General features: G+C 40.3%; 1 protein-coding gene across 1 annotated transcript in view; it reads right to left on the bottom strand.

Moving 5' to 3' along the window:
* ccdc88b (coiled-coil and HOOK domain protein 88B) overlaps positions 1-18754 on the bottom strand; it is a 59302-nt gene that overhangs the window by 25078 nt on the left and 15470 nt on the right. The window contains exons 10-19 of the mRNA XM_026143610.2: positions 18375-18533; positions 16035-16181; positions 15652-15826; positions 15307-15422; positions 14163-14231; positions 11018-11728; positions 8246-8425; positions 5182-5522; positions 4866-5025; positions 2575-2946 (exon numbers count right to left, since the gene is read on the bottom strand). Of these exons, the coding sequence (XP_025999395.2) occupies positions 2575-2946; positions 4866-5025; positions 5182-5522; positions 8246-8425; positions 11018-11728; positions 14163-14231; positions 15307-15422; positions 15652-15826; positions 16035-16181; positions 18375-18533 (2430 nt within the window). The remainder of the gene's footprint in view (positions 1-2574; positions 2947-4865; positions 5026-5181; positions 5523-8245; positions 8426-11017; positions 11729-14162; positions 14232-15306; positions 15423-15651; positions 15827-16034; positions 16182-18374; positions 18534-18754) is intronic.

Here is an 18754-nt window from a genome sequence, read left to right as displayed (position 1 = left end):
CCCCCTACGCTGCGATTTTATTTGAACATTTTATTTGCAAGTACTGGAAGAGCGACAACACATTTCATGTGTGCATCGTCTAGAGAGTCTAGAGCTCAGTTTTGGTGTGGGGTTGTTATTTTTTCCCCCACTGTGGAGTCTTCATGTACTGCTGACTGACTCATAGTGCTACACAGGGGATTTCTACTTTTTATTACAGTCACTTTTAGATTCTTCTCCTACTTCATCATCCTACCTCTCTCCCTTCTGATGTCAGTGGCACAAAATAACTACACTCACTGGTCACTTTATTAGGTACACCTTGTTAGCACTGACTTAGACCCCTTTTTGTCTTCACTGCTTCCTTAATTCTTCATTGTACGGATTAAACAAGGTGCTGGAAATATTTCTATTAGATTTTGGCCCAAACTCGCATGATACACTTACACACAGTTGCTGCAGATTTCGCTAATTCTACCAAAAGGTTCTCTGCTGGATTGAGATATGGTTACAGTACAGTGAACTCAGTCATGTTCAAGAAACCAATTTGAGATGATCTGAGCTTTGTGACATGGTCCGTTATTCTCCTGGAAACAGCCATGAGGAGATGAGTGCACTATCATGATGAAGGAATGGACATGGTCAGCAATAATACTCAGATAGGAGTACTAAGGAGTTCAAAGTCTGGCAAGAAAATACCCTCTCACATCACATCCAGCCTGAACACAAGGAAGGATGGATCGATGCTTTCGTTTCATTTTAGCCTAATTCGAACCCTACCTTCCAAATGTTGGAGAACAAATCTGACACTCATCAGATGAAACAGCATTTTTCTCATTTCTATCATCAAATTTTGGTGGACCTGTGTGAACTGTTGCCTCTGTTTCCTGTTCTTAGATGACAGGAGCGGCACGCCGTGTGTTCTTGTGCTGCTGTAACCCATCTGCTTTAAGGTTGCGCCTTCAGCGATGCTTTTCTGCATACCTTGGTTGTAACATTTGATTATTTGTGTTACGGTTGGCTTCCTATCAGCTAGAAGCAGTCTGGCTGTTCTCCTCTGACCTCTGGCAGCAGCAAGGTATTTTCTCCTGCTGCTCACACGCGTCTTATTTCCTGTTTGTTTTCCTTGCCTGTTTGTCTTGTTTCTATTTGTGTGTGCCAGACATGGATTGTTATCTCCTGTTCTCCCAATCAGCGTGCAGATTGGTGGTTCATTTACTCATTAACCTGCACTTCAGGCCAACTCCACCACAGAGCTATTGTGGTAATTACATCAGGCCTTCATCTTCAGTTTAGCTTTTGTTCCCCGTGTTTGTTTACCAACTTCTCACCATTCAGCTTGGGCCAGCTTTCATTCTACAGCTACAGCCACCCTCACCTGCCCATCTGCTCTAACTGCCATGGTCACCATATTCATTCATCCTCTGCCAGCACAGCTCTCCCATGATTTTGCTCCACCTCATCCTCCTCACTTCTGCAACTTGTGTACCCCAATAAAGACTTGTTGATTTAGTATATCAGAGGGTCTCGCTTCTTTGCTTCAGATTACAGTTGATCTTAATACTGCTATTGCATCAGTTTGTGAAATACAAAAACCAATGATTCTAGCTTGTGATGCTTTATGATAAACCTTGGTGTCATGCTTCACCAAAGAGTGATTTCTCATCTCAGCTTCTGATATGGTTTCATTTATAAGAAACCCAGGGGGCCAGAAAGGTGAGATTTAACCCTAATATTTCAAGAAAAGCAAAAAAAAGAAAAGAAAAAAGCTTAGAAGGAGGTAATACTTTTTTGTTTCTTCTCCCATGATGACAGGTCTACTCAGTTTTATTGTTTGACACTCGAGGGGGTGCCTACTCAGTTATGACCAAGCGTGTACGAACAGGTGAAAATGAGCTCCCACCTCCAGCAGCTACAGCCAGTAAGGAGTGAACATTAAAATGCTACTTTAACTTTAGTATTAACAATCCTGCACACTATATCACACACAGGAGCCATTTTCCTGCATAATTTCCACTTTTAATATTTTAGGACAGTGCAGCTATTAATTCTATTTACTTAAGTAGAGCATTCTTGCATTTTTAGATGTGAAGATGTCTTCATCCGCAATCGTTGTTTGTGCATTAATAAGTGTAAGTGGAACCAGGATGTAGCCCGGATCTGTTTGTGCCTTAGTTCATCTAGACTAATCTACTGTACAAAACCTGAAAGCACTGACGTAATAACGTTCTGAGTGAGAGCCACACCGGGTGAAATTTGTGACCTTGGCAATGCTGGAAGCGCCCCTCACAGCTTGATGTTAGAGAGTATGTGTGAGTGTGAGAGAGAGACAGTAAGAGCTTAAGCAGAAAAGCAGCAGAGGAGATAAGGAAGATTAACAGTAGCCGGGGTGACATTTTAAAACCGATGAGCAGAGATAAAGCACTAGTTTTGGAAATAAAGTGCTGCACTCTGGGAAGTGGCCCACTGTGAGCTGATCGTCCTCGAGAATCCCTAGAGCAAGAATTTCAACATAATATACATCATCTCCCTCACAGGGAAGACCGAGCCCCCACACCAACCCCCAAACACCCACTCACACATTCAAATACAGACCTCTTTTTCCAGCTCGATCACCCTCTCACTGAGATGCCTCTCTGCCTCCCCCATGAAATGATCGCGGGTCGTGGAAAGGTCACAACCTTTGGCAGCCTCGGGGCTTTGATCCAAAGGTGACATTTCTTGCTTGCCTGTCGATTCTGAATTTGAATTAGGCGCACTCTTCACTTGTGCACTTTCCCTCCTCGTCTCTAACTGCAGAGATTCACTTTTCTTTAGGAGTTGGGAGAGAGACTCTATTCTCTCCTGTGACTGGTGGAGAGAATCTTTTGCCAACTGCCGCTCGGCTTCGGATCGCTGTAGTTTCTGGCTCAGGTGTGCCACTTCAGTGGCCAGTTTCTCAGAACGAGCCTGCTCACGGGTTAGATCCTGATAAGAGAGAGAAAGAAATAGTGAGAAAGTATAACGATTAAAATCTCTGGAACTTGCTGTAAACACCACAAAAAAAACTAATCTAAACAGCCTGTATTTGTATAGCGCTTTACACTACATTCAGTCATCCACCCATTCACACACAGGTGATGGCAAGCTACATTGTAGCCACAGCTGCCCTGGGGCACACTGACAGAGGCGAGGCTGCCGGACACTGGCACCACCCTCTGACCACCACCAGTAGGCAACGGGTGAAGTGTCTTGTCCAAGGACACACCGACCCAGACTGTCAGAGCCGGGGCTCGAACCGGCAACCTTCCGATTACAAGACGATTTGCCAACTCTTGAGTCACGATCGCCCCGAAACCTACATACATGTTTCCCCACAAAGGTTTGTTTGACTCAGCAGTCCTTATGCACCCATGTATGTTCTCCTTAGCACACTCGTCCCCTTCGAGGGACAACCCAGTTCAAATCAATACAAAGTTGTTGATCGCAATGTAGTGATAAAACATTTCAGTCTTCATGGGATAAAGATGTCACCATCCATAGGACAACTTAGGTCAGAGTGGTTTGATATATATGGAAATAATGGCTTCGCGGTCTGTACACTGCAACCTAGCTCAACACCAACAGCACATTTTAGTGTTTGACAGTGCTCACAAGCATTATTATTAAAACACCAAATGAGGGATTATGTTGTGAACGTGTGGTGTTTCATCCCTCCAGACTTTAGTCTCTTGGGAAATCAATGCCAGAGAATATTAAAGCTGTTCTGTTCAATATGTGGTAATCCAACACCTTCCTAGGAAACTTTATGTTGGTTTTTCCTTTCATTTATCACCCATTTACACTACGTTCTTAGTCTGTGTGAGAACCAGTCCTCATGTGAGTAGTTTGATACTAGTTGTGGTCCTAGAGTGGTTCAATCTAATAACATTATATCATAATTAGTATAAGTTAGTAATTAGATAGCAAATTAGTAGGCAAATAACTAATATAAACAGCAAGAACACACCACTAGAACATTGCCTAACAAGTGCTGAATCTTTGTTTTCTTAGAATGGATGGATAGATGGATAAAAATCTATCTATCTATCTATCTATCTATCTATCTATCTATCTATCTATCTATCTATCTATCTATCTATCTATCTATCTATCTATCTATCTATCTATCTATCTATCTATCTATCTATCTATCTATCTATCTATCTATCTATCTATCTAATAGATTTCAATTGTAAATTCATGTAAATGGGGAATCCTCTTCCCATCCTAAAGCTCATTATGGAGTTCCACAGGGATCCGCACTAGGACCAATTCTGTTTACATTATACAAGAATTATATATGACTTATTTTGAATTCACACCAGCTACTCTAACATAGAATAAAAGAATAAACAATATGGATCTAGAAATGAGTATAGTAATTCAGCTTAAAACATAATTGTTTATTTACTTACTGTATAAGATTTTGAGTTTTTCAGAATGTATTTATTTTTATAGCTTTTTCTAATGTTAGCAGAAAGCAGTCGACATCATTTTCTTCATTCTGTTGTGGCCACACAGTATATAAAATCCACACTCAAATGCAACTAAACAAACACTTTAAGTATGCATACTTCACTTTATGTTGTAGTAAATAAAGTGTTACTGTTTTCCTTTTTCCAGTTTTGAGCACCATTTCTATTTTCATTATGCTCTGTGCTGAGGGACCACAGTGTCCATCAACAGATAAAAAAAAATACAATTTGAATCTTCTGCATTTCTCATTATTTTTCCGGTGTGAACACACTGAATTCATTTCAGTAATAATAGTAATTTCCACTGCTGAGCTGCCTGTGAATTTTCCACCACATCCCTGCAGCAGTGCTTACCGTTAGGAACTAAAGTACCACGTCACACATACACACCTGGGACAGTGCGCTAATCTTGGCCTGTGCTTCTGCATACTGCTCCTGCAGCTGCTGTTTACCCTCTTCCATGCTGCTTAATCGAAAGCTGAGCTCTTTCTCCAGGTCCTGCAGCTGAGCGCAGAGCTCCTTGGACTCAGACAGCTGCTGACACACACGTCTACACGCACACCACAAACACATTTTAGACACTGGTTGCATAAGACAGAGTTGACATTAAAGATAAATGTACTGTTCAGCACAGTGCTGTCTCTGGTGCCTTATAAAGTTAACTGCATGATCAAGGTTAACTCCATGTCCTTAGGAGTGTGTGTACCTGTGTTCAGCATCCAGAGCACAGGCTCTCTGGTTGCTGTGCTCCAGGGCCAGGGTTGTGCTCTCCAGCTGCTGCCTCAGTCTCCCCGCTTCCCTCTCTCTCTGTCTGCCCTCCTTCCGTTGGCCATCCAGCTCTGACTGACACACCTCTTTCTCTTGCTCTAACCGTGAAGCCTCCAGCAGCGCCTGATCTCGTGCCCTGGCCAAAGATTCAGCCTCGAGGGTAGCCTCGCGGAGCTCTGCCTCCAGCTCCTCCTCGCGACGGCGTGAGGTCTCCAAACTGCGGCCCTGACGCTCCAACTCTGCTCTGAGAGTCTGAGTAGTGAGCTCTAACTGGTCACTCTGGCAAAAGAGAAAACACAAAGGATGATTTCGGTTCTTAACGCCCGCTTTAAATAAGTCCCCCATAATCACAGAGGAAAGTGCAACAGACAACACGAAAGCACGTGGCCAATAAAACAGGCAATAAACATAAAATTAACTTTATCAGAGTACAAAAATTAAACCACTGGCACAGTTTTGCATTTGGGTTGTTGATTCTACTACTTTTGTAGTTTTCATCCCTCGTGTTTTTTAGTGTTTTCCTCTTCACTTCTTTGTTTCTCTCTTTTTGTTTCTTGTTATTTTATAGTAACTTCCTGTTTAATTTTGGCAGTTGCTTTAGTCTAAGAGTCAGCTGTTATCTGTATGCCCTATTTAGTTTCCCCTGTGTTATTATAGTGAGTTGGTTTTCTGTGTATTTATAGTACCGTCTCTAGTTATTTGTCATGATGTCTGTTTTCCTTTCGGCATTGTTTGTTTTGGGCCAGGCCCCAGTGCACCTCACAAGTCCTCAAGTCAACCCGGGCTGGACCTTGTTTAAGTTTTGTGCCTTTTAATTGCACCTTGGGCACTTTATCTGCTCATACTCTGAGATCTTTGGTACCTGGTGGATTTCTGTAGCTCCCACAGCTTTCATTAGTCCCGCCTCCTGCTGTGTGCCCTGCTTTTAGGTCCTTGCATTTGATTGGATCAAAACAGCAATAATATATTTTAAAAATACAGCTCAAAAATAAGTAATTCAAAAGTTTTCAGACTATTAAAAACATTAAACATTAATTTACCCTGAAACCAAACTGCAGATTGAACTCTATATAAATAACAGGAACTGTTTGCTTATCTGTTAGATATTTCTACTGTATAAGCAATACTGTGGTCTATAATTATTTTCCTGAATGTTAAAATGCTCACCTTTAAATCCTGTTAGGGAAATTCACCTAATGTATTAAATCCTGTACTTTAGTGAAGAGGATGTATAAAGAGGGACGAAATAGAAATTACAAGGATGTCAAGAGTACTTTAAAGCACTTGAGTAAATGTACATTTTTTTGCCGCCTACGAGAATAACCATACTTCACATTACTGCACCCCTCCACATCATCAAACGTGGATGTAAACAATGCAATTCAGAAACACTTTCAAAGCCCTATAGAAAAAACATATTGAGTAGATTTTTGTTATTTCCAAGACACAAAACAGCGTCCTCCAGATTGTGGACTAAATCTAATTACTTAGCAGAAAATCTGATCAATTTTTCCAGGATATATGAGGGTTTTTAAAAAAATTAATAAAAATGCTTTAAAACAAACCAGTTCAGTAAACGTACACAACGACAGGGAAGCAAAAGGGAGAACGAGGATGAGACGTGAGTTCCTATTTTGTTTTTACTTACACCTACAGCTGAAAGAAGTACACTTCATGATTCATTTAACATGCACTGTTTTATTCTTATGAATTCTGGCTCTCTGCTTCTCCTGCTGGTGGTCGGAATGTGAAGTCTACCTCGAATGTAGCTAGAATCCATTCTGTGTCATGGGCTAAAACATCAAATATTGAAATGAACAAATTTTTAGTTGCTGCTGACGTCTGGCTGGCTTACAACTTAAGTTATTTTATTCATAAACCAAGTGACAGCAGAGTACTTTCTCAGCTCTAACATTATGAGAGTGTGCTGTTAGATTTAGTGTTTAGAAATCAAAGGAATGAGGCACTGTTTTTTAAAGATGCATCTCTGGTTTGATGCGATGTCGTGAGAAGTGTGGCAGATCGGTAGGAAAAGCCCATCCAGAGTTGCACTACTTTTTCATGCAAGCAACTAAATGTACACAAAACAGGTTTTTGGGATGCATCATAGCGGAAAACACTTGTTCTAACGTGCTGTTTCTTTACAATAGGTTGTCAATTATATGTTGTGTACAGTTAAAGAACATCCAGTCTTGGTTAAGAAAATTGTAGTTTATTAGCCAGAAGTAATTTTAGTAGACATTTAGGCCAAACAGCCACAAAAAAGACTGATGTTTTCACTTTCAAAAAACTGGGAGGGTGTCACCAAAGAACATTACCCCATCAGATGGAGGGTTATATACAGCGTTTTCTGAGTGGGAGGTATTTATGAATCCCTTTTAAGGTATTTCTTTAATGCTGACTTAGCAGTGCTCTTTTCCTTAGTTTGCAGTTTTTCTTATGTGTTGAAATTTTTACTGCAAATTGCACATTAAATTGCACCGTATTCACAAAGACTTCAATGACCCAAAGTGGGCTGTCTGAAGAAGGTGGCTCTCAGTTGGGTTTCTGCTTGAATTTCCATCTGCAGAAATTCACTGAATAAGCCAAACCAAAACATTCACCTGCTTCCCTCCTCTGTGTGCAGATGAGATTTTTGTCAATATGTGAATACTGCAGTTCAAATCTGATTTGCTCGCTCAATATAAGGTGGATAAAAATGTTAACATGCATCTCCGACAGCTTAATAAAACTGTTCCACTTCATGTTGAAGCCTCAGTCGTGCAGTAAGGGAATTTGCTTGCTGAAATACTGAAATTTATTGGTTAAGTGGAATCCAGATGGGATGTTTTTATTTAAGCAGACCACAGAGGTTGACTTTAAGAAAATTTTGAACTCTTCTGTTTTTTATCTGCCCTTCTTCTTCTATTTCCCTCTTAAGTCCAGCGTCATCTGCCATGTTCATGGGCATATTTGGCGTCTTTATATTGTGTGTGCAAGTCTGTGGCTGTGTACTCTCCAACCTTGCGTTGGGCGGAGCGCAAGGCGTCCAAGGAGCTGCGCAGCGTGTCTCTTTCTCTCTCGAGTGTAGCCCGCTCTCCCTCCAGAGTGGCGATGATTGTGGTCTGCATCCTGTGAAGCTCTGCTTGGCTTCGTAAGCGACACAACTCCTCCTCCATAACTAGACCCTCAGACTGAAGAACCTGAGAGAAAAGCAGTTAGAAACATCTGAAATCTCGATGTATAGCATGTGCATTTACTATTACTACAAAACATTCTTATATTTTTCCAGTAATTGAATGAGTCTTGTATATATATGATTTCTAGGAAAGAACTACAAACCTACAGCTTTAAAGGAAGTGTTGAGTAAATACATTTCCTAATAATTCCAGTTAACTGGCAAACAACACAAAGGGTCTGTTGTTGGTGCACTGCAGGTTTGATGAGTGTGCAAAAGCACAAACAATCCCAGATACTCTTGCAGCTTTGCGAGGCTTTACTCTGGCACACTGCTGCCCTGAGCGAAATGCAAAAATGCTCACAAAAGCAACCTGGTGAGCTTCAAGTTCCACCATGTTTGCAAATATTTTCCATCATGCATTTAATGTAAAGTACAGCTAAGTACAAAAATCACCTTTTTGTATGATAATCATGACAGTGTAGATCAGAAACTTACCAAAGAAATTAAAAATTTTCATCTGGCTGAACAAATTTTTATGACAATCAATATAAAAGCTGTTTTTGTAATAGATATTTTAGTTTGGAGTGAAGAGCCACGCCACTGTTATTGCTGAAAACAATTCTGATGTGTGAACTTTTTGAATCTTTGTTTCTGTTATTTACTGAGTTACTTTAATTGTAATGTATATAATCAGAGACAATATTATGAAAAAAAACTGAAAAACCAGAAAACTTGATACCAATTTTGTAGTAGGATGACTCCATGCAGCTCATACTTATAACCAAAAATAACCCAATAACTTAAGAGCAGTGTTGGTCAAGTTACTTGAAAAAAGTAATCAGTAACTAATTACCTATTACTTCCCCCAAAAAACAATCCCGTTACTTTACTGATTACTTATTTTCAAAAGTAATTAATTACTTAGTTACTTAGTTACTTTTTAAAAACACGATTTACAACCTGAATAGGTGATAAAGCGATAGATCTTTCAGCCCAATTCTACTTTTTCTACATAATCCATCATACAAAATGTAATCAAATGGAAAAGTCTCTTTTTAAAACTTGTTTTATTAGTTTTAATCTTTTAACTTTATGCATCAAGCAAAAATTTAATTATATGCAACATTCTCTGACTGGAAGAAATTTGATTAAACATTTAATCCTATTTTCTGCACATTCCAGCAGATAAAATAATTTTTTTGTGTGTGTTTACACTCACTCTTTCAAACAGATGCAAGTAAAACACAGCAGAAAATAAATGAAATCAAAGACTAAGCGGTCCTTTTGCTCTATTTTCACCTGTAAAGCAGAAGTGGCATAGGCGCAGGTGTGCCCTGGTGCAGGTGTGCTGCAGCGGTCAGTTGAAGAATCCGCGAGTTTCTCTGTGAGTTTCCCATTACGTCGTAGCTACTCGGTGCTTGTTTGGAAGTTTTGGGGTTTTTTTCGCTGTAAAAAGAAGTTTTCTTCCCACGCACAACGGACACTAATGTTTTTGTCACTTTTTATGGAATCAAACTCAAAATAAGGTCAGTACTTCCACGCTTTAAACGCTGCACGCTCATACTCTCTCCCACAATCGATATATGATCCATTGTTTATCTGCACACAGCTGTTGTCACGAATGTCGCACTCGCTTACGTCACTGTCATGAGACATTCTCGCAAAAAAATCACGGTTTTAGTAACGCAGTAACGTAGCGTTCCTACGGGAAAGTAATGGTAATCTAATTACCGTTTTTGCAATAGTAATCCCTTACTTTACTCGTTACCTGAAAAAAGTAATCAGATTACAGTAACGCGTTCTCTGCTTAAGAGTGAGCTTTAAAAATCGCCTTCACAGTCATTGGTTTGTGCCACTTTCAGCGCTCCGCTGCAGTCTGGATTGTTATGTTTTGACCACTTGCAGTGAGACATCTGCAACTTCACCAAGAGCATCAAACTGACTCAGCGTTGCATGACGAGGATCTTCACTGGCGATAAGAAACTGGTCTCCGGCTACAACCCAGAGACCAAAGAGCACGGTTCAGTGGAAAAGTTAATTTTATTTAACATTTACAGTGCTGCGCTCCATACAGTTGTCCATCATCAAGGTCAGACTGTTAGTGCAGAGTTGCACTGTAACTGTAAGCGTGAACTTTCCCTGACTGTGACACGTTTAAAAGTGACGTCTTTCACAGTACATTGAAAACCCAGACTTTTTTTCTATATTTACCATTGTTTGTGCCCAATACATTTGTCACTTACGACTCTCCCTTAGAAAATGTGTTCTCTTTCTCAAGATGAAAGCTAAGATCCATCATGAGTCACAGATGTATTACTGCAAGTGGTCAGAGAGGGATTTCCAAGGAGCGATCTAAACATGTGCTTAGCCCTGAAAGCAGTTTATAGCTGCACAAGGAGTCGATCATTAAGTGGCTGGCAGTCAATTTTAAATCAGTTTCAGCTTTTGCTTTTTATGGGTGTTGTAGCGGGAACATTTGATGGCGCTTTGCACACAAGAAACACATTATAAACACAATTATACAATAATATAACGCCCACGTTTTCACTTGTTTCACCGACCATTAATATCTACTTTCTACAGTCTCCAACTTAACCACTACAGCCAGCCATACCTCTATCTGCCTGCGGGCCTCCACCAAACTTTCTCCGGCTTTCTTCAGACGCTGCAGCTCAGCCTCGACGAGTACCAGCCGCTGCTCAGCCTCCCAGGTTTTCTTGCTCTGCTCTCCCAGTTTAGAGCGCAAGTCCTGGGCCACGTTAATCTGTCTTTCGGCCTCCTCCTGGGCCTCCTGGAGTCGTTTTGTCAGAAGCTCCATATCAGGACTAGTCAGGGAACATACGGCCAGGTGTGTAGCTATAGTCTCTACTTTATCCTCAACTGATTGTTTCTGTATCTCTGAACTTATTGGTAATTCAGTCTTTTCTTTCTTCGGCTCACTTTCTTTTTCCTGTTTCTCCCTTTCTTTCTGCCCTCCCTCAGCCTCTCCTCTTCTATTGGTCCGGATCACCTCATTGCATGGTTCATCTTTTCCCATCTGAACATGAAGAATCTCTTCACCAACTCCTGCTTCACGGTGAGTCCCGATGACTTCTCCTCTTTTCTCCTTCTCCTCCATCATTTTAACCCTTCCTTCCCCCTCTCCCCTGCAGGATTCAGATCCCTGGATTCCTCTCACCACCTTGTTTCCCTCCCCCTCCTCTTCCACTCTGTCTGGCATCTTCATTCCTTCCTCCTTCCTCTTGTCTTCTAGGTGTTGAAGTTTGGTCACAAGCTTTTCCAGACGCTGTTTCAAAGTGGCATTTTCATTCTTCAAGTTTTGAAACTGAAAAGCATAATTGGAGAGAAATTTAAAGACATTTCAAAGCTTTGAAATATCCCTTTTTTGTCACTGTTTCCTTTCATGTGCTGACAGTGATTGAACTTGAATGCATGGTGGGTAAGAAAACTGAAATCACCCCCTTTTCCTCAGAATACATCCAGTTTCGATACAAAAGAAAAGACAATGAAGTAGGGAAAAACGAGAGAAGGACAGACAGGGAAATTACTGATCGATTTAAATTATCTTTGGTTATAACAACACAATATAAAAGCACTCCTCCACACAAATAACTACAGAAAACTCAGTATGCCTGAGATCCGTCACACAGCACCATTCGCAAATTCTAGTATAATGTTGTGAACTGAGTAACATTTAATTACCATATTTCATCTGAGGGAATGCAAAGCACAGCCTTCAAGTGTCTTTTACGTGTCATACTCAGATTGGTTGTTTTAATCGTAACACATTTACTATTTATTACTTAAAATATTAGTTTTTTTAAAAGTGTTAAAATAATGTCAAATCACACTGTCCACAATAATACAATAATACATTATAAAAAAGTTTTATCTTGTGACATCAGTGACAAATCAAGGCCATATGTTTATGGGACACACACAACACAAACCCAGAGAAGCCTGTGAACAATAAAAACCAATTCAAATTCAATTCTGTTTGATTTATGTGGTGCCAAATCACAGCAACAGTTGCCTCAAATTGCCCTATATTGTAAAGTAAAGAACTTACAATAATACAAAAAGAGAAAACCCCCAAAATTATATGACCCCCTATGAGCAGCGGCAGTGGGAAGGAAAAACTCCCTTTTAACAGGAAGAACCCTCCAGCACAACCAGGCTCAGGGAGGGACGGCCTTATGGCGCGACCGACTGGTAGGTGAGGGGAGGAAGACATGACAAAGACATGCTGTGGAAGAGAGCCAGAGATTAATAATAACTAATAAGGAGTGTGTCAGCCTCCGGTGATCATTTAATCAGAATTGAATCTTCACGCTACAAATTTGTTTCACTCTTTGTTGAAGAGGCTGAGTTACTTTAGTTACTGTTAAACACTCATAATAACACTACCTAGGCAACCTTTGTGTTTACATTTGACTTGTGCTGTTGCACTGTATATAATACTGTGTCACTACAGTTGCACTATAGTGCTGCTGCTGCTGGTACCTTGTTGTGACAACAATTTCACACATTAACTTAAGTCTGGTACCGCTGTCATCAGTGACAGTGCTTCACCGGAAAAGAAGGACAGAAAATACCCTTCATTTTGTTTGCACTGATAAATGTTGCCACCTACAAGTTATAATCACCGCTAAATGGTTGTTCAGTATATATAATTTTTTTTTAATAAATATCATTATCCCTTTTTATCATTATCCCTAAATATTGTATTATTATTCTAAGGATATAGCGTCTGCCCCCAGATTTCATTTGGTGGGAAACCCCAAAGCTATGCGGACACAGTTAAATGCAGTATTAACTGCAGTTAATTATGTTTCCCTTTGTTTAAGCTAACATTCATTCCTGCGTTTCTGTCATATTGGGCAGCAAACAATAACAACACAACATTTCACCACACTTTACTACTTAAATAACTAACAGTTAATGAGAACTATAGAACAATATTTCTATACTTTTAGCTCTCTTATGGTGTCCACCAGCTCCACCTGTCAGTCATCTGGTGTTGGGAGGCTAACATACACAGTATTTTTAAATCTTTTTCACTTGTTCCTGCTGCTGGTAGAGGCAGATGTAAGCTATGAGGCTGACAGCCAAAACAGTCAATTCTCAGGCTGGAGGATGGAAACAACGAGTAGAAATTTAAAAGAAAAAAAAAAACACTGAAGGAGGGTTGTAGAGTCTGCGAGCAATCCATTTCAAACACAAGTGAGCCATTATTTTTGTAAAAATGTCGAATACTGCAGCTAATTTTCTGCTGATGATAAATAAATAAAAACAAATTGATTCAGCACCAGAATTCTGCTCCACTACAACACAACGCTGCTCACACATGCTATGAATTTATTATATATGGCTACATAATACATGTGGCAGAGAAGGGTTTTTACATTGGCTAAAAAAGCAATATTACTTATAATAATAATAATAATAATAATAATAATAATAATAATAATAATAATAATAATAATAATAATAATAATAATAATAATAATAATAATAATGGATACTTTATTGATCCCCATGGGGAAATTACTTGTTTTTCTCTGCATTTGACCCATTCACTCAGTGAAGCAGTGGGAAGCCCACTAAGCAGGCGCCCGGGGAGCAGTGTGTAGGGACGGTACCTTGCATTAGCGTCAGAACAATTTACTACCAGTCAACAATGTGACGGTAAAAAAAAGAAAAGATGATTGTTAGAACAGTAACTGTTTGGTAAAGCCTTCAGTTTGCTCTGTGCTCACCTCCCTAAATGTTTCCTGATGTTTCATCTCCAGGCAGGCCAGCTCATCCTTTGCATCTGGAGAATCAGCCTACAGCGAGGGGAGATGGGTCTTTAATGCCTTCATTTGTTGCATCCTGTTTTTCCAGCTTCATTTACATCTTTAACAACTTAGATATATTCAGAGATGGCAGGCCTGCTGGTATCGTAATTAAACATTCTTAATTAAAAAAATTTTTTCCCAACATAATGATCATATCAATAACAAGACACGCAAGGGAAATGGAAAACTATATATAAAACCTGATTTGCATGTTATCCAGTTGTCATTTCTCTTCTGTCTGTGTGCATTACCGTGACCACTCGAGCAAAGTTACATTGTTACAACTACAAAGTTAAAGCTGCTGATTAATGTAAATGTCAGCAATTCACACTGCTGCGCAACTCACCATGCAGATGACCTTCTGCAAACTGCAATCATCAATAAAAGGCTTTTCAGTATTTTTTAAATTGTGAGAAAAATCCTAGTAGCAGATTTCCATGAAATATCGGGATTTTAAGGATATATCACCCAGGTTCAAGCTGAGCATCAGAATGGGGAAGAAAGGTAATTTCACTGACTCTGAATGGGGAATGGCTGGTCTGAGTATTTCAGAAATTTTCCCACACAATCATTTCTAGGGTTTAACAAGAATGGTCTGAAAAAGATGAAATACCGAGGTCAGGGGAGATTTGCCAGACTGCTTCAGGGTAATATGAAGGCAACAGTAACTCAAATAAATCCTTGTTACAATCAACATATGCAGAAGAGCATCTCTGACTGCACATTACATTGAACATTGAGTCACACTAGGCTACAAATTGGAAACTGAGGTTACGGTTTGATCATGGGTTCACCAAAATTGGACAACAGAAGATTTGAAAAACTGTGGCAGCAATCAGGTGGTAGCATCAGAATTTGGTGTAAACATCATTTAAGCATGGGTCCTGCCTGCCTTGTATCAGGCTGGAGGCGGCAGAGGTGGGAGATATTTTCTTGGTACACTTTGGGCCCTTTTAGTATTAACTGATCATCATTTAAAAATTCACAGGCTGCCTGACTATTGTTATTGAGTAAGGTGACATTTTTCTCTATTAGTCACAACTTGCGACCTCTGAACTCTGACCTCCTGCTGGGCCTGCAGCTCCTCCAGTCGTCTTCTCAGCTCTGCGTTCTCCTGCTCCGCTCCCAGCAGCCGCAGCGTCGAAGCCTCGCCCACTTCCACGCTCAGGGGCTTCTGATCTGAGGCGCAGAGAGGAGGAAATAAAGAATAAAACAAGAAAAAGAAGAACAGAAGGAGGGAGTGAGGCAGATAGGTGGAGGAAAGAAACAGAGAAAAAGAGAAATGGATATATGAGCTCAGTTACTGTTGATTAATAACCTGTGGGTAAGTATTACGTCAAAATATTTTCTCTTATCAGTTAATTAGCATGTCTTAAATGACAAGGTGCAGAGAGGCGGGTGCTCTGACCAATCACTTCACTCAGCTCCTCGTCGGACTCCAGCTCTGATTGGAGGAAACGCTGCGGAAGTGAAACAACCGGAGCAAGGACGCTGCCCCCGCTGCTGCTGTGCCTCAGGTCAGCCTCGAGGCTCATGTTCATCTCCAGCAGTTCATCAACTCGCTGCCTCTCAGTGTCCCGCTCCTAAGCACATATAGACACACACTCAATGATCACATGAGCAAGAGACTTCAATGGTCCTCCACACAACATGCATGGGGTTCTTTCATGAAATGCAACCTTTCTGTCAATAAAGAAAATATTAGAACAATCTGCAATCTTCAGTTCAATTATAAGCTCATTTGTACGGGATGGACAGAAATGCAAAAACTGCATCATAGTTTCCACCCACCGCTTCCACTTCCATGATTCTCTGACGCAGCACAAGATTGTCCCTCTCCAGCTCACGTAGGGAGGAGCAACGCGCCCGAGCGTCCGCCAGCTGCTCTTCTAGAAGCGTTTTGGTTTCCTGCAGTGCTGCGCACAGTTGCTGCTGCTCCTGCAGGGGGCACCAAACAGAGACGATTGAAACAACACGATGACGTGCTCACTGTTTTCGTTTCATGTATTCTGTCAAGTCTGGGGGTTTTTCTGAAGCAACTTCCTCTAATCTGTCATATCTATCAATGCTTTGCTCCCATTCAGTTCTCTACTGTCACTTAAGTGCACAAAGCAACTTTAAATGGTTTTAGCTGTCAGCTGAATGTATTTTCTATATAATTTCCCCTTATTATACAGTTCACAGTAAAGACACAGACAAGTCCTGCTGAGGGAGTCAGAGAGGCTGACGTACAGCTGAGAAGCAAACTGCAGACATTGCAAGTACTAAAATATGATCTCCAACTGTGATCGTAGCTCAAGAGTTGGCAGTTCATCTTGTAATCGGAAGGTTGCCGGTTCGAACCCCAGCTTGGACAGTTTTGGTCATTGTGTCCTTGGGCAAGACACTTCACCTACCGCCTACTGGTGTTGGCCAGAGGGGCCGATGGCGCGATATGGCATCCTCGCTTCTGTCAGTCTGCCCCAGGGCAGCTGTGGCTACAACTGTAGCTTGCCTCCACCAGTGTGTGAATGTGAGAGTGAATGAATAGTGGTGTTGTACAGCGCTTTGAGGTTCTCGAAAAGCGCTGTATAAATGCAATCCATTATTATTATTTTGGAGCTTGTATCCGGCTACTTTAGTACTTTTAGTACTCAGTCTGATGCTCTCCAATGTTAGAGTTGTAAACTGTTGTAAATTGTGACATTTATATTTTATTATGTTTTTGTTAGGCTGTATTAAGTGAATTTAAACTCAGAGTAGCAGCTTGATAATAACAGGAAACAGCAAGTTATTACAATCTAATTACCAAAGTAGTAGCCTAGTAATTACCTTGTAACAGCGGTGGTTATAACTGATGTATATTATATTGAATTTTATATAACTGTGTACTAAACAGGCCACATAAGCAAGACCAATTAGTATAGTAATATAATTTTAAAAATATTCATTTTTATATCCTCATACTCACAGTAGTTACTTCATAAAAAAAATAAGGTAATACTTATTAATATCTAAATCCACATTAATAACCTATTAAAGCAAAATTGAAAAATCAGACAACATGGTGATAAAATATATCTTTCAAAATGAAGGAAAATAAAATATAATATAATACTAAGTCACATTTTTAAGATTTGTTTTAGACTTTCTGTGTTTTTAGTGAGACAAGTTAGCAGTTTAACAAGACTATAAAAAGCTACAAGGTGTTAAACCAGAAATAATCACAAGCAAACTGTCAGCAAACCTCTCTAGCTGTCTTGCTGGTCCTTTTTTGGCCAACTCGGTGTAATTTTTAGCAGAATCCACACTTACGCAGATCGCTGCAAACAACTTGTGAGTACGATGTTGTCACTACTGATAAAAAACCCAAATAAAACCCAACATGTAATGAAACTAATTTGACCTTCCAAACTGATTTTTATTTTTATTTCTTTACACGTAAACATTCGGCACCTTTTCCTCCCGATTCTTTACAGCCGCAAAACAGTTCATTTTGAATTTCTGGAAACGAGTTCTCGGCACACACACAACATTAGAAAAAAATCACCCTTCCGGCTAACATGAGCAGTCACACTGATATTGAATTTAAACAGGATGACTCAAAAAAGACAGGGAAGGTGACGGTGAGGACACTGCAAAGTGTTTCACAAGGATATGAGCACATTTTTTTTTTGCCCTGAACAGTTATAGTACCTCGGAATAAATCTCATTTGGGTGTAAAAATTCCAATAACTGTAGCTGCTCTTTGTCAATGAAGCAGCTCCAGGCGGTAAATCCCAATGACATCACACAATATAATCTCATTCTCCGGCTTTGAGCTTTAGAGTTGTTCGTACTCACTCTTGATTGAAACCCTCAGGGCCGTGTGAGGGAATATATGGCTTTTGAGATTAAGTGGTACTTCTTTTAAAAAAATAATAGCTACTCAAAGAGAAAGATTAAAAAAGGGATCTTCTTGATGTGACCTTCGCCAGTAATTTTTATATGACGGCCTTTGTCAAGCTTGTGTGTGTGTATCAAAGCAATGTGAAAATGACTTTGTCTTCCCTGCATAACATTTTTTTTAAACTATGTATTTTGTAGTGGAGATGTAGCTGTGTTGCTTGATTTCTCTATGGTGTGCGATGTGTGCTTGGTGTGTGTGTGTACCTTCAGTTGAGTGCGTGTGAGCTCCAGGCTGCGCAATCTGTGTTTACAGCTTTGAAGCTCAGTCTGGAGCTGCTCGGACCGTGCAGCTCGCTCTCGGGCACAGTCCAGCTCATCCCGCAGTGCACGCATGCCCCTCACATCACCCTGCAGAGAACGGTTCTGCATGCGCGCAGACACACACACACACACACGGAGACACAGATACACAGATACATTCATACACCAGCTGGGATGAGGTCAAAGAAGGTTGTGAACAGATCAGGAATGCAGTAAAGCAAATGTTGACAAAGTCTGATACATGAGGAAGGAAATGTGTGCGTGTATACAATCCTGAAATGTACTCACAAGGATAGAAAAAAATTGAAAAGACCCATATGGAA

Source organism: Astatotilapia calliptera, chromosome 2 (assembly GCF_964374335.1).
Source record: "Astatotilapia calliptera chromosome 2, fAstCal68.1, whole genome shotgun sequence".
Classification (NCBI taxonomy): Eukaryota; Metazoa; Chordata; class Actinopteri; order Cichliformes; family Cichlidae; genus Astatotilapia; species Astatotilapia calliptera.
The sequence above is the reverse complement of the archived record's forward strand: the minus strand, read 5'-3'. Positions and strand labels throughout refer to the sequence as shown.